The sequence below is a fragment of the Chanodichthys erythropterus genome, chromosome 15 (assembly GCF_024489055.1).
Source record: "Chanodichthys erythropterus isolate Z2021 chromosome 15, ASM2448905v1, whole genome shotgun sequence".
In the NCBI taxonomy this organism is placed as follows: Eukaryota; Metazoa; Chordata; class Actinopteri; order Cypriniformes; family Xenocyprididae; genus Chanodichthys; species Chanodichthys erythropterus.
The window spans coordinates 3,450,949-3,464,806 of record NC_090235.1 but is presented as its reverse complement, the minus strand read 5'-3'; the positions used below and the strand labels follow the sequence as shown (position 1 = coordinate 3,464,806).

Here is a 13,858-nt window from a genome sequence, read left to right as displayed (position 1 = left end):
TAAATATAAATAATATATATATAAATATAAATATAAATATAAATATAAAAATACATTAAGATATACCTGTATACATATATAATTCCTCCCCCACCCCCCCCCCCCCCCCTCTCGTCGAGCCGTGGCTTAGTGTATTGTATGTAAAACTCCAATACAGCAATACAGCATTAATGGCCACCATACCAGTAACTAACATTGTTTTGATGTCATCTGTGTTTGAATACAGAGAGGTGCCTGGAAGATCATGAACTGGTGGTTCCAGTGCAGGCCTGCATGTCTCCAGAGAGCAAGTTTCTCTTCAGGAAGAACTATGCCAAGTACGAGTTTTTCAGAAATCCACTGGTGAGTTGTCAGAGAGAACAACCGTTCCTATTCAGCCCACCTATGTGTTTCCTTACCTCTCAAGATCACCACTTCAAGCTTAAATCCCTTGAAATTAAAGTCTGATTATCCTCAAATCACGCCAAGAACACTTGATACATGACCTGCAAGCTATAAATCCCTTAAATATGTAAATATGTCAAACAAACCAACAAGATCCCACATTCCAGTTTTCCATATGCAAGGAAAAACCTCCTTGTTAATCCATTTCTAGCAATTCAAGTACAGCTTGTACATGTTCTGCCTCACTAAGCAAGTAACCTGCTTTTTTCATATAAGCCAGTACTCGACACCTTTTGATGGCATTTTGACAAGTACATTTGAACATGTCGCGTAAGTGCCTTACGGTGTGAACGCTGTGAACCATTTTATCCTTCTTTATAAGCCATGGACTTTTTGTACGCTTAGAAAAAATGTTCACGCAAATGCTTAATCTTATTTGAGCCTGTGCTTTAGTACGGTATGTACAGTGTGTGTCAGTGCTTGAGGCGTCTCTGGGCCGGTTAGTCCGAGTCTATTTGACAGAGAACTTAACCTGCTCTTGGTAATCCCTGGCTTTGGCAAATGCTTAGTGCAACTCACCCAAATTAGCTTTAGATGAGTTTCAGCTCATGCGTGTGAATTTGTGCATGCTTCTTACCATGTTCCTGTAGCTCAACCTCAAAACTTTTTTTTTTTTTTTTTAAATACCTTTTACTCATCCTTTTTTTCATTTAGACAATAATAGAATGAGTTGTTCCATTATGTTTCTTCTGAGCTGCTGGCATATGTTCAGTGCAGACGGTCTTTTCTTACCTCTCTTCCTTTATCTTCCTCTCATAGAACTTCTTTCCGGAGCAGATGGTCGCGTGGTGTCAGGAATCTAATGGCTCTATCCCACAGTCCCAGCTCTTACAGGTGAGGAAGATGCACAAATGGATCTGTGACACAGCAAAATCTGGATTAGCCTACATTATGAACCTGTGCGTCACACTTACATGACTGTGTGATTGCCAGTGCAGCCGAATGAGCATTTTAGTGCATTCAAACAGCTTTTGAACTGCATACTCATGTCTTGTGATAGCAGAGAGGCCACGTTATTGAAGCATGGAAGGCATCCAGGTTTGAAGAACTCATTTTCCAGATGGTTCTCTGATTTTTTTTTTTTTTTTTTCTCCCTCCTGCACAGAATTTCTTGAATTCCAGCAGCTGTCCAGAGATCCAGGGCTTCCTTTATTTGAAAGAGACAGGCCGAAAGTCCTGGAAAAAGCTCTACATGTTCTTGCGCCGTTCTGGGCTGTACTGCTCTACTAAAGGAATGTCTAAGGCAAGTTTCTCTTTAAACCTTTTTTAATATTACATTATGAATTAAAAGTCTCTAAATTTCACGTTTATAAGCATATCAATGTTTATACAACTTTTGACAGCTGTTATATATCGTTTATTTGTAAATTTTTTAAATATACATCTATTATTTGTAAAATGTTTGTATTTTTGTAAAAATACAGTGAGCTAAAAAAGTCCACATTGAAAGTGTGGGATTCATTAATTAACTAACACCTGGAAGTAAAATGTTATGATTTTGGAAAAAAAGAAAGTTTTGACTTAAAATGAATTGGAAATATAAAATGAACATTATATTAATATCTGCTGTTTTATTCAGAGATGAATAAAAAAATAAATATAGTTTTCCCCCAAAATAAAATTTCTAATGAATATTTAATATATTGTAATGTATGTTGTAAGGAGCTTAATTGTAAATTATTATTATTACTAGTATTATCATAAAAAAATAAGAGATACCATAAAAATAAATCAATAAAAACATATTTGTTAATCTGTAACTAAATATTTTTATGCTTATAATATAAATTATAATAAAAATTGGTAACAAAATGCATCAAAGTACTTTTAGAATAATCCTAATAGATAATCCTAATTTTTACTAGAGGTGAAATGCTAAACACAAGGAAGCCTGTTTCCAGCACAGTTGATTAAAAAATATAATTTTGTAATTCATAATTATGAGAAGCTTTCTTGTAATTATGACTTAGCATCTCATAATAATGACTTATTTTCTCATAATAATAAGTAACTTATACGCAGGCGTAAAGCAGCGGAGCAGAAGGGCATGGCACAATAGCGTCATCCGCTGGTCAAAGCCTAAATGCGAGAACACCGCAAACATGGCACGTTCTGAAAAAGTGTAGTAATAATATCATTAAATCTAATAATATCAATAAATATCATTAAAGGGGTCATGAACTGTGTTGTTTTATTGTTTCATAATGTTTCCTGTGGTGCACTTATTATGTTACTACGCTTTTTTACATCAACAATTGTCATAATTTAGAAATAAAAGGCAGTTTTGCTACCCTGATTTTAGCCCTATTTGAATGCTCTGTTAGGGTTAGTTCACCCAAAAATGAAAATTGTCATTTATTACTTACCCTCATGCCGTTCCACACCCGTAAGTCCTTCATTAATCTTCGGAACACAAATTAAGATATTTTAGTTGAAATCCGATGTCTCCGTGAGGCCTTCATAGGGAGCAATGACACTTCCTCTCTCAAGATCCATAAAGGTACTAAAAACATATTTAAATCGGTTCATGTGAGTACAGTGGTTCAATGTTAATATTATAAAGCGACGAGAATATTTTTGGTTTGCCAAAAAACAAAACAAAATAACAACTTATTTAGTGATGGACGATTTCAAAACACTGCTTCATGAAGCATCGGAGCGTTATGAATCAGTGTTTCAATTAACTCTGATTCAATATAGCCAAAATAGTATTACTCTCTCTTTTTAGCACATTTTTACTCTCAAGGTTAGTAATTGCAAAAAGTGCTGCATTACATTTACATCTATGGCTATTATATGTAGAACGTGGTATGAGAGGTTGCAGTGAAGAACAGCCAATCACAGACATGTTTTTGAGCACATGAAAGCAGTGATCTCGTCATTGCAACTCAATTTCTGTACTCCAACAAATGCTTTCATTGTAACTAACAGTGCTAATGCGATAAAACTAAGAAATTCGTTTAATAAAACAGGAGTTTTGGCACGTGTCCAGAACTCAGTCAATGATAAACTTAAGCTGTTTGATTGACAGCTCCAGCGATTGCCAAGGGAGAGTTCTTTGATTGATTTCTTTATATAATTTAATCATCGTTTAAATAACAGATTTTTTTCATCCTACTAAGAGAAACAACGTGATGCTGACCATTTAATCGCTGGTTTCATTTACTGACTCAGATAAACAACATCTGACTGTAGGCTACATTACACATCAGATCAGGCATTAGAACAGTAGGAGTAGCTCAGTTACTTACATGTTGTTGCATTACTTTCGAGTCCATATCGTAAAAGTCTGTTTGCAAAGCCGGCGCCAAAATGCGATTTACCAAAAATAAAAACCCACTCAGTTATAGGTATACCGAATATTAATAAAGCTCAACTGAGCCATTCACATTGTTGAAAATAAACCATATTCCTAACAAAAGGATCCTTTGAAAGACAATGTTATTTTTGTCTGACACCTTTTGTCTGAAACTTAAAGGATATTCTTATAGTATGATGACCTCTTATATATCAATAGCTCAAGGAAAAGTCGATTTCTCAATTATGACCCCTTTAATGATAAATTATCAGTATATGAGATGGGATATAGTCTTTTATTCATTTGTAACATTCATTTTTATTTTTTGAACAAGCAGAAACAGAATGGTGATCCATGGATTTCAAACTGATATGATATGAATAAGACAGCACACCTACATATCCAAGTCTGTTATAGAACGAAAGCGGTCTACAATCATCTGCTAAACATATTTTCAAGCGGTTTTGCATACATTCTAATAAGTCATAAACATCTTAAAATGTTTTCTGTATGTACAGGCTAACCTGCGCATGAAATAGCCTAGACGCATCTGTGAAATAAGTGTTAATATTAAAGGGGTCCTTGATTATGATTTACATAACTTTTTTTTAACATTATTTAGTTTGTAATGTTGCTGTTTGAGCATAAACAACATCTGCAAAGTTATGACGCTCAAAGATCAATGCAAAGGGGAGATATTTTCTTTTAAAGAACTTGCTTTTTAAGGACTACAACAAGCTTCTTCCTGGGTTGGTTACATCATGAAGCCCAAAATTGAGAACAAAGGGGGTGAGGCCATGTTGGGCTTCTTTAGAGAAGAGGAAGAGTTGTTGTTGTGTTCATATTATGGCCTCATCTGCTTGTCTGTAAATTGTTTGCGTTATTAATAATGCGTGTACTTGGCCTCTTAAAAACGCATTAAGCCACATTAAGAGTTTTAGAATGTCGTTAAGTCATAATTACTAGAAAGTTTCTCATTATTATCACTTGAAGAATCTTTTTTTTTTTACTCAACTGTAAAACAAAGGGCTTCCATACATCTCAGACTTTTGGACCATATTGTGTTTTATTTTAATAAAGGATTTCAGGATAACTGTTTCACTGTTCATAGCAGTCATTATGTAGGACTGTTTTTGGGAGTTGTAATATGATGTTTTAACTGGGTTGTTTAGGAGCCAAGGCACCTGCAGTTACTGTCGGACTTGGAGGAGAGCAATATTTTCACTGTGACAACGGGCAGAAAGTTGCACAATGCGCCCACAGACTACCAATTCTGCATTAAGGTAAGTAGGACGATGGTCAGTGTTGTCATGCCAAAAATGAACTAAATCAGTTACTTTGAGTATAGAGGAGGCATGAATGGCACAATTTCAAAATCAATAATTTTCCCCTTTAAATAACTAACCATGCCTCACCTGGTACAGTGCATGCTAGTCCTTATTAACTTGAGTGCCTTGATTTGACAGTAGATATCTTGCTTGATTGACAGCCCAGTAAGGGCAGGACAGAACAGAAGGAGTTGAAGATGCTGTGTGCCGAGGACGAGCAGAGCCGAACGTGCTGGATGACTGCTTTCAGACTGCTCAAGGTATAAACGCATATCACTGCTCATATACACACTCTTAAAACTAGGTATATTCAAAAGTGTGTAATGTTTTTCTATATTAAAATACACTGCTGTTTAAAAGTTTGGGATGCGTCATTACATCACATCTGTTTACATAAAGGAGTTCCAGCTAGTAGGCTATATTGCATGTGAGGATGCTGCAGGTGACAGATCATTTATAGCATTTTCTTACAGCAGCTGCAATTAAACATCATTTTGATGGCGGATTGTAATCTAGAAAGGTCTAAATGACAATCATCAGTGACAACTGGAGTCAAAATCATAAGACTTCAGACTGCAGAGTGGCTACAGAAATTGAAATCTGCTAATACACACTAAATACACACAGTCACGCAATGCTGTTGTTAACATTAACAATTTGAGAACAAATTATAGCAATAATTACACAGCTTGACATGATATGAGCTAAGCGATCGTTAGATTTAATCGCCATTGGCAGCAAGATTTATTGTAATGCTTATTTTCCCTCAGTCAGTCAGAACAAAAGTGGCAGACGTTACTACTTGTTCAGATGACATTATCCGGTGAAAATTATTTATTATTTTTTTTGGTCATTCTTCAAGACGTACAATCTGCGATTCTGAAGTACAGTATCCACACCGACTGACAGCAAGCATTAGATTAATCCGCGCTGAGGAGCCGTGCAGATGCACAACCCACGTAAAGATGATAATTCCACAAATAACTGCAATTGCAGGTTTCAAACAGAGATGGCGACAAAGAGGCCAAACTTATGAACTGCAGCTTTAAGATTTCATTTATTTCACTTTTTTGTTGAGAGAGGCTAGGAAAATCTTATAAAAATTAATACAATTTATATTAAATTATAATAAATAATTTGGGAACATTCGACATTTTTAAAGTTTCATATTGTTCAGTCACAAAAGACTTGGTGCGAACAAGCTTTTTACTCCCACACACACTCTTGTCCATTCTTGTTAACTCATTCAAACGCAATCTTTTCTTTCCAGTTTGGAATTCTGCTATATCAGAACTACAAGACCCCACACCAGAGAAAGACTGCCATATCAAACTTCACCACACCTGTGGTAAGAAACATGTTAATATGTTACTTAGTGCTGACTCTCTAGTGCAGTTGATGGGTTAAATGTGCTGCTTTCACGCTTCTGTGAGTTCACCTGGTATTATATGCACCCCGTGTACTCATGAGGAACGCTCTTGCTGAGAGTTCACTTAATCTGCTCATAACAGTATGAACAGCGTGCTAATGAAGCGTGCGGCTATAGATTCCTTTACGCCGATTTGCATTGGGAACTTTCATGCAGGGGAAATGTACGAACACAGTGCTTGCTGTACGGATTCATTTAGAAGGTATTTAATAAGGCTTTACTGGTTTAATCAGAGGGGTATAATGCTGACCATAATAGGTTTATTTTTGAGAACCTGTAGGTTTTGGCCATAGACTATTATGCCTTTAGTTATTTCTACTTGTAAATGAAAGCTTGTTATGTGATAGACAACTTATCAAGTGTAATATTGTTTTTACTATAGAGGAGTGTGTCCGAGAATTCACTGGTCGCCATGGATTTCTCAGGAAGGACGGGTCGTGTGATTGACAACCCTGTGGAGGCTCAAAGCGCTGCCATGGAAGAGGGACACACTTGGAGAGTGAGTAGTTAGATACAAGTATACTCAAGTTAAATCTGTCAGTTGTCCAAGAGTGTCCAATCCTGTTCCTGGAGGGCCACAGTCATGCCGAGTTTAGCTCCAACCGCAGTTAAACACAGCTGTACCAGCTAATCAAGGTCTTACTAGGCATACTAGAAACTTCCAGACAGGTGTGTTGAGGCACACACTGCAGGACAGTTGGCCCTACAGGGTTGAGGTCATTTATAATAATTTTTATAATCTCTGTACAGAAGCGAAGTCAGAGAATGAATGTTTTGGGAAGCCCCAGTCCTCTACATCCCTCACCGTTAAGTTCAGGTGAGTACTGCCGTATTTACTCCAATGTTTAGCGACTACAATATTAGTTAATTTAAAGAGGACTTATTATGCCCATTTACAAAGTCTTGATTTTGTTTTTGAGCTCTACTAGATAAGGTTCTCATGCTTGAATGTAGGGCAGTCCTCAACTAAAAAATTTTCTGGTCGACTAGTAGTCGTACATTTTAAGTGAATGTTTTGTAATTATTGTGAGTAAAAGTAGACTCTTTACAGATTCAAAAGATGTATTACTCTTATCTGTATGATCAACAATGAGTATTTTAAGTGCTAGTGATCGCACCAATGTTAGCTGTAATGCAGTAAGCGCACTACTATTCAGCAAACAATTGAATAGCCCACATTTTTCTGGGTTAACATTAAAGCGAGCGGCCATGTAAAGTTGTACATGTTGTACACTTACATGTTTCAGATGACAAGCCATATTTGAGGTCGATGAATGACAGGCAGCTAGTTAATTATTTGTCCATTACAGACTGAGTGACTTCACCACTTCCTGTGGATTTTTTCCCCCTGCAAATAATAACATTTTGGTCCACTAAGCCTCTTCTCATCGACTATTAAGGGGCTGCCCTACTTGAATGTTCAAAAAACATTATTTTTCATATATTTTACATTGTTCCAGCACCTCTCTTCACAGTTTGTCAGTGACGCTCTGGGGTGCGTTTCCCAAAAGCATTGTTAGCCAACTATGGTCGCAAGTTCCATTGAGCTATTGGTAACAACGGAACTTGCGACAATAGTTGGCTTCGGGAAACACACTCCTGTTTAGTTCCTGTTTCAATGAAGCCCCTTCTTCCGAAAAGCACAATGTTCTCTGATTGGTCAGCTGTACCAGTGTGAAACCACTTTGAGCTTATTTCAGAAATGTCTTACCATAATAGCATGTTTCAACACACTACTAACTCAACCAGGCCTCATTTTTGCGTATGCCTTGGGTGGGAATTATTTAAATGAGGAGTATTTGAGGAGTACGTTCCTGGAAGAAGACTCAAGACTAGGGAGTTCAGAAACAGCGTTTACTGATATAGAGAATAAATCCCTTTGGAGTGGACTTTGTGCTCTGTAACTTGTAGACCTTTTCCTTAGCCTTACATGCTAAAAGTTGAAAAGGTAGAAAAGCATAATAGCTCTTCTTTACTTGGTGCTTAAATAGAAATAACAGTATTTTATTGCGTTCATGTCTCCAGTTATTCACAGGACGCAGTTATGGTTTCACGGCCGCATTATGAGAGAAGAATCCCACAGGATGATTATGCAGCAGGGCCAAGTTGATGGGTATAACATTTTCCACATTCATAGACAATATTAATTGCTGTTTTGAAAGAGGGCAGTGGAATTAATCAGGGTTTTGTCTTGCAGATTATTCCTATTGAGAGACAGCCAGAGCAATCCAAAAGCATTCGTTCTCACCTTGTGCCATCATCAGAAGATTAAACACTTCCAGATTTTACCTGTGAGTCTTAATAAACATTAACCACAAATTTCCTTTTGCTTGTATTAATATGAAGTATAATTGGGGAAAGCAGGGCAAAACACAAATTCTTAATCTTATCTTATAAAAACGTGAATTAATTAATAAATTTCCCATAATTGTCCAGTATTCACACACAAATAGCTCTAAGATTATATTAAATGATTTTCACATTAATAAGTGCAAATTATAATAATAAAAATGAAAAAAAGTGATTTAGAGGCATATAAAAATGCTAAAAACCTGTATGCCAGGTAAAAAAATTATTTTATGTCCAAAAAAAAAAAAAATACAGGTCTAGTATTATATTTTGTGCATGTCAGTGAATTACCACTTTATAAAAATTTTGTAGCTAAAAAAATAAGCCATTATTTATTAAAGGAAACACTATTCAAATAAAATGTTGAAATATTTATATTAATTATTAACAATAATTAAATTAATTATTAATTATATTATTGTATTATATTATTATTTGTACTTAGAACTGCACAATTAATTGTTAAAAGATTGCGATCTCAATTCAAACACCCGTGTGATCTCATTTCCAAATGACTAGGATTCGCCTGTAAAACCGTTGACAAGTATGATCACAGTGTAAAATTCAGATCTGCATTGATGCTGCCACTGACCCAGAGAGAGCAGTTGTCATGTAAAAGTATGAAACAACTTCACAAGTCTTTTCAACCACACAGTATCATTATTTCTGTTACACATATTCACATTATTACAGAAGTACTAAAGTTTATAGTTTAGATATAAACACTGATGTCTACAGAAGGGATCAAAATAGAGAAAATCACCTTTTGAAAGTAACTTGATGCTTTAAATAACGATTGTATTAATTACATTGTTATGCCACAAGGTGGCGACAAGTGACTGTTAAAAAATGTATTAGTCATTGAATCATTCATTCAAGAGTTTAGTTCAAAAATGCTGATTCATCCCGTAATTAAACAAGTGAATCATTCATTCAAACGATTTAAAAATAATAATTAATTCAGATTAATTAAACATTTTAAATAGACTGCAGAGGTTAACATTTTGTTAGAACCTCTAGTGAATCTAGTAAAAAATGTGATTCTCAATTTATCCAGAATCATGCAACTCTAAATTAAATAGCGAATATTTAAACAATTTTTTTATATTATTTATATTTGAATTATTGTGTTTTAGTAATGGGTACATTTTACCCCAATCTCCATTATATTATGCAATAGCATTTCATTATTTATTGAGAGATTGGTTCATTTTAGGCTCTTGTTGTTTTGACAGGAGTTCAGTGATTTAAAAATCAGTCTTATCTTCAACTCGTTTCATCTTGCATTTCTTTTCTCTCTCTGGCAGTTTGAGGAGGACGGCCAGGTCTTTTTTAGCCTTGATGACGGCTCTACCAAGTTCACAGACCTGATCCACCTGGTAGAGTTCTACCAGCTCAACAGGGGTGTACTGCCCTGCAAACTCAAACACCCCTGCACCATGGTGGCCTTATGACCCCCTCCTGATCCTTACAAACAACACACACACAAATGTAACTGAGAAACTGGATGTTTTGTTTTGTTTTTTTATAATAATTTCCAGTCATTTTCACAATAAGCTGACGCAACCCACAGGCATGAAAATTATCTCAATTTTTTCTCACTGGCCTGGGAATAGCATAAAAACGCTTGGGAATAATTATGGGACAAGATAAACTTCCCACACACCCTGTCCTTTGGTTTTGACAAGGGTGTCTGATTATTTTTTTTTTTTTTTTTTAACAGTCTCTGTGGTGATATTCATGAACTTTCACTGAATTCAAGACTTTTTCATCATTCAGGACATGACAGTAGACACACACCCCCATAAACTGATTGGATCAGGATGGTCGTTTCGTGTGGTGTGTCTGCGGGGACTTGCATTGCAAAAAGTTACTTGATGACAATTGATATGTGTTATGTTATTTCCTACCTGAACATTTTGCACTCTCAAGCTGAAACAGGTGTGATCCACTTCATCCTGAGCTTACCGCAACAACTGTTACCCATTTGCCTTCCTCCTACCGTTCACCCTTTCTGTTGTTTGTCCTCTTTTAAACTCTTCCTGGGAATTCCCTGTGTAATGATGGGATTAGTGCAAAGGCAATGACAGTAGTGACCATATGAGGTGTGACATCCTCAGTGACAGCCAAATAACGTAACTCGGTCTTTCATACATCGCTATATCTATGTCAGCGAGGAGGGACTAGCCGCAAGGGGTGGCAGACTTGCACTTCAATAAATTATACTTGATTGCTATGCTTTACAAGCATAAGAATTAGTTAAGTTTGGAGTTCTTATCAAGCTTTGCCTTAAAGGAATGCTCGGGGTTAAATATAACTTAAGCTCCATCGACACTATCCGTCACATTTTCTGTTAATTACAACAGAAAATGTACTTTGAAAAACAAAAAGCGTGTCGGCAGTCGCCTGCTTATAATGCAACTCTATGGGGTAACAAACCCTTTTTATCAATGGACTTGCTTTGTAAGTGGATTTCAATCAACATAATTGTTTTTCAATTTGTTTCTAAACTGTCAAACAAGTATTAGTCATAATTGACCACATATGCACACCGTAGCTTAAAGGGACAGTTCACCCAAATATTGAAAATTGTAATGTCAAAATTATCACCATCATGTAATTCCAAAGGTTTATGACAGTCTTTCTTCAGTGGAAAACAGAAGATATTTTGAAGAATATTTTTGTCCTCAAAATGAAAGTCAGTAGTGTCCAAAATGGTTTGGAACCCATTGACTTTTATTCTACAGAGAGAAGAAAAAGAAAGATTTAAAAAAAAAAAAAATTGAAATTTATAGTAATATATTAATGTATATATTATAAATGTATTATTGTATTTATATTAATATTTGAATATTCTAATATTTTCTTTTGTGTTTCACAGAATGAAAGTCTTTGGAATAACTTGAAGGTGAGAAAATTATCGGATTTGTTTTAGTAAACTGTCCCTTTAAAATGTATTTAGCTCAGAACGTAGGAATAGTGTTTAGGACGCAAGGTTTAACGATCAGTAACCACGATGTGTTTGATAATATCTTTTGAAAACTATCCACATCACTTTTTTTTCTTTAGGGAGACAAAGCCCTATTCGCTCTAGGCATTGAAAAATGCTCTATATATAGCGATTGTGCGTAGTTTATATTTGGAGTCAAAGGGATAGTTCACCCAAAAATGAAAATTCTGTCATCATTTACACACCCTCAGGTTGTTCCAAACCTGTATGAATTTCTTTGTTCTGTTGAATCCAAAAGAAAGATATTTTGAAGAAAGTTTGTAACCAGGCCGCTTTAGGGCACCGTTGACTTCCATAGTAGGAAAAAAAATTGTCAATGGTGCCCCAGAACTGTCCCTCAAAATATCTTCCTTTGTGTTCAACAGAACAAAGAAATGTATACAGGTTTGGAAAAACCTGATGGTGTGTGAATTATGATAGAATTTTAATTTTTGGGTTAACTATCCCTTTAAAAACTTGATTCGGGCCTCAGAATGCAACTGAAACTTGACCTAGGCCTCGTATCCCACCCTGAGCACAATTCAATAGGGTTATTATTCGTTCAATTCACTGAATCCAGGTCGTGTTACTTTGCGAACGTACCTAGCTGTTAGTATAGCCCGAAGCTTAACAACTGCCTTTTCAAATCACTGTGCTGTTCTTGAGCCATGTTAAAACCCTAAAAGTGTCAGGCCAGCCTCGAACTGAGCGCCTGCAGGGATCGGCCGCGCACACGGTTAAGGACTTTGCGAAGTCACGTCTCACGGGTGTGTCTGTAATCCTCCGGGGCTGAGTGTGACATAATGCGGTGAGGAGATTATCTCGCGTGCCAGCTTTGCTACAAGGAGGTTAGCGGCAAAAGCTGGTGTACGGTTACCTGCGGCGCTACTTCAGCAGTCTCCTGTCTGTCCCCGACGTCCGCCTTGTTACCCTTCAACACTGGCCCAGCAAGACTAAGCTATGTTTTTTTTATATGCTGACAGCTGACTGTTATACTGCTGAGCTAGAACCACACGCGCCTAGGACGAGAGTGTGTATGATGCACACTGCGATTGTGAAACACTTTATGATACCACATAAGCACCTTTTTTTTTTAATTTTCACATATGATTCACGCTGTTTAACTTATGTGAAATGCTTTTGAGGACGTTTTTCATCTCACATGTTAGCTACGACTCTGATCTGCCTTATCTTATGTTATTATCGCTTCCTTGCCGCACCTAATTCGAATTTGTAAATTGTTACGAAATGTGGAAAGTACACGCATTGCGCATTCAGTGTCTGGGATTGTGGTTGACTATCATCATGTTGTTTCAATTTACTAGCCTAATTTTGTCACAGTTCCAGCCTGCATGAGTTATACCTACAAGGACGCCGGAAAACGTATATTCTAACTGGAATACGCAAGTGTGAACGCTGATTCGTTTCGTCCAACTCATGATCAAAGTGTTTGGACAATGCTTATTTTCGTCAGACCTGTGCTGTTGTGTGGCTCACAACTATGAAATGCCAAACATGCATGTGAAATATGAACTTCCCCTACCTTGATTATGCCGTTTTTGTTTTTTTATAACACAGGTGACTGAGTTTGTTTCACCTGTATGTTTGGCTCATATGCAGCAGTCACACTCTTTTAAGTATGTGAAGCCTAAAGAGAGGTAGTAGATCTAACACTGTATTAAACACCATCTATTACTATATAAATGTGGTGCGCTTCAAAACAGAATGAAGATGTTTTGCATAAAGTGCAAATTATGCATATTCCCTCTCGACATGTACCAGTGTGAAATATTTTTAGCTTGTATCGTGTTTTCATTTTTATGTCACAAATGTCTTTTTATAAAGAGTAGCCTATATATTACAGTATTAAATTAAGATTGTCTTCTGTCATTTTTCACAATTGAGGATGTTTATTAGATGAGAATGTCCAGAATTGTCCGAAATTACATACAAATAGCTCTAAGATTACATTAAATGATTTGCACATTCGTGCAATTATGCTTCATCAAATATATATAGAT

At 36.2% G+C, this 13,858-nt stretch overlaps 1 protein-coding gene across 6 annotated transcripts in view; it reads left to right on the top strand.

Annotated features, from left to right (window-relative positions):
* grb10a (growth factor receptor-bound protein 10a) overlaps positions 1 to 13,712 on the top strand; it is a 76,854-nt gene extending 63,142 nt beyond the window's left edge. For all 6 annotated transcript variants that reach the window (XM_067411011.1, XM_067411006.1, XM_067411009.1 and 3 more), the window contains 11 exons: positions 227 to 342; positions 1,204 to 1,278; positions 1,550 to 1,687; positions 4,915 to 5,025; positions 5,232 to 5,330; positions 6,341 to 6,418; positions 6,882 to 6,998; positions 7,250 to 7,316; positions 8,525 to 8,612; positions 8,697 to 8,790; positions 10,156 to 13,712. In XM_067411011.1, coding sequence (XP_067267112.1) covers positions 227 to 342; positions 1,204 to 1,278; positions 1,550 to 1,687; positions 4,915 to 5,025; positions 5,232 to 5,330; positions 6,341 to 6,418; positions 6,882 to 6,998; positions 7,250 to 7,316; positions 8,525 to 8,612; positions 8,697 to 8,790; positions 10,156 to 10,302 — 1,130 coding nt within the window. In that variant the 3' untranslated portion in view covers positions 10,303 to 13,712. The remainder of the gene's footprint in view (positions 1 to 226; positions 343 to 1,203; positions 1,279 to 1,549; positions 1,688 to 4,914; positions 5,026 to 5,231; positions 5,331 to 6,340; positions 6,419 to 6,881; positions 6,999 to 7,249; positions 7,317 to 8,524; positions 8,613 to 8,696; positions 8,791 to 10,155) is intronic.
* The last annotated feature ends 146 nt before the right edge of the window (positions 13,713 to 13,858 follow it).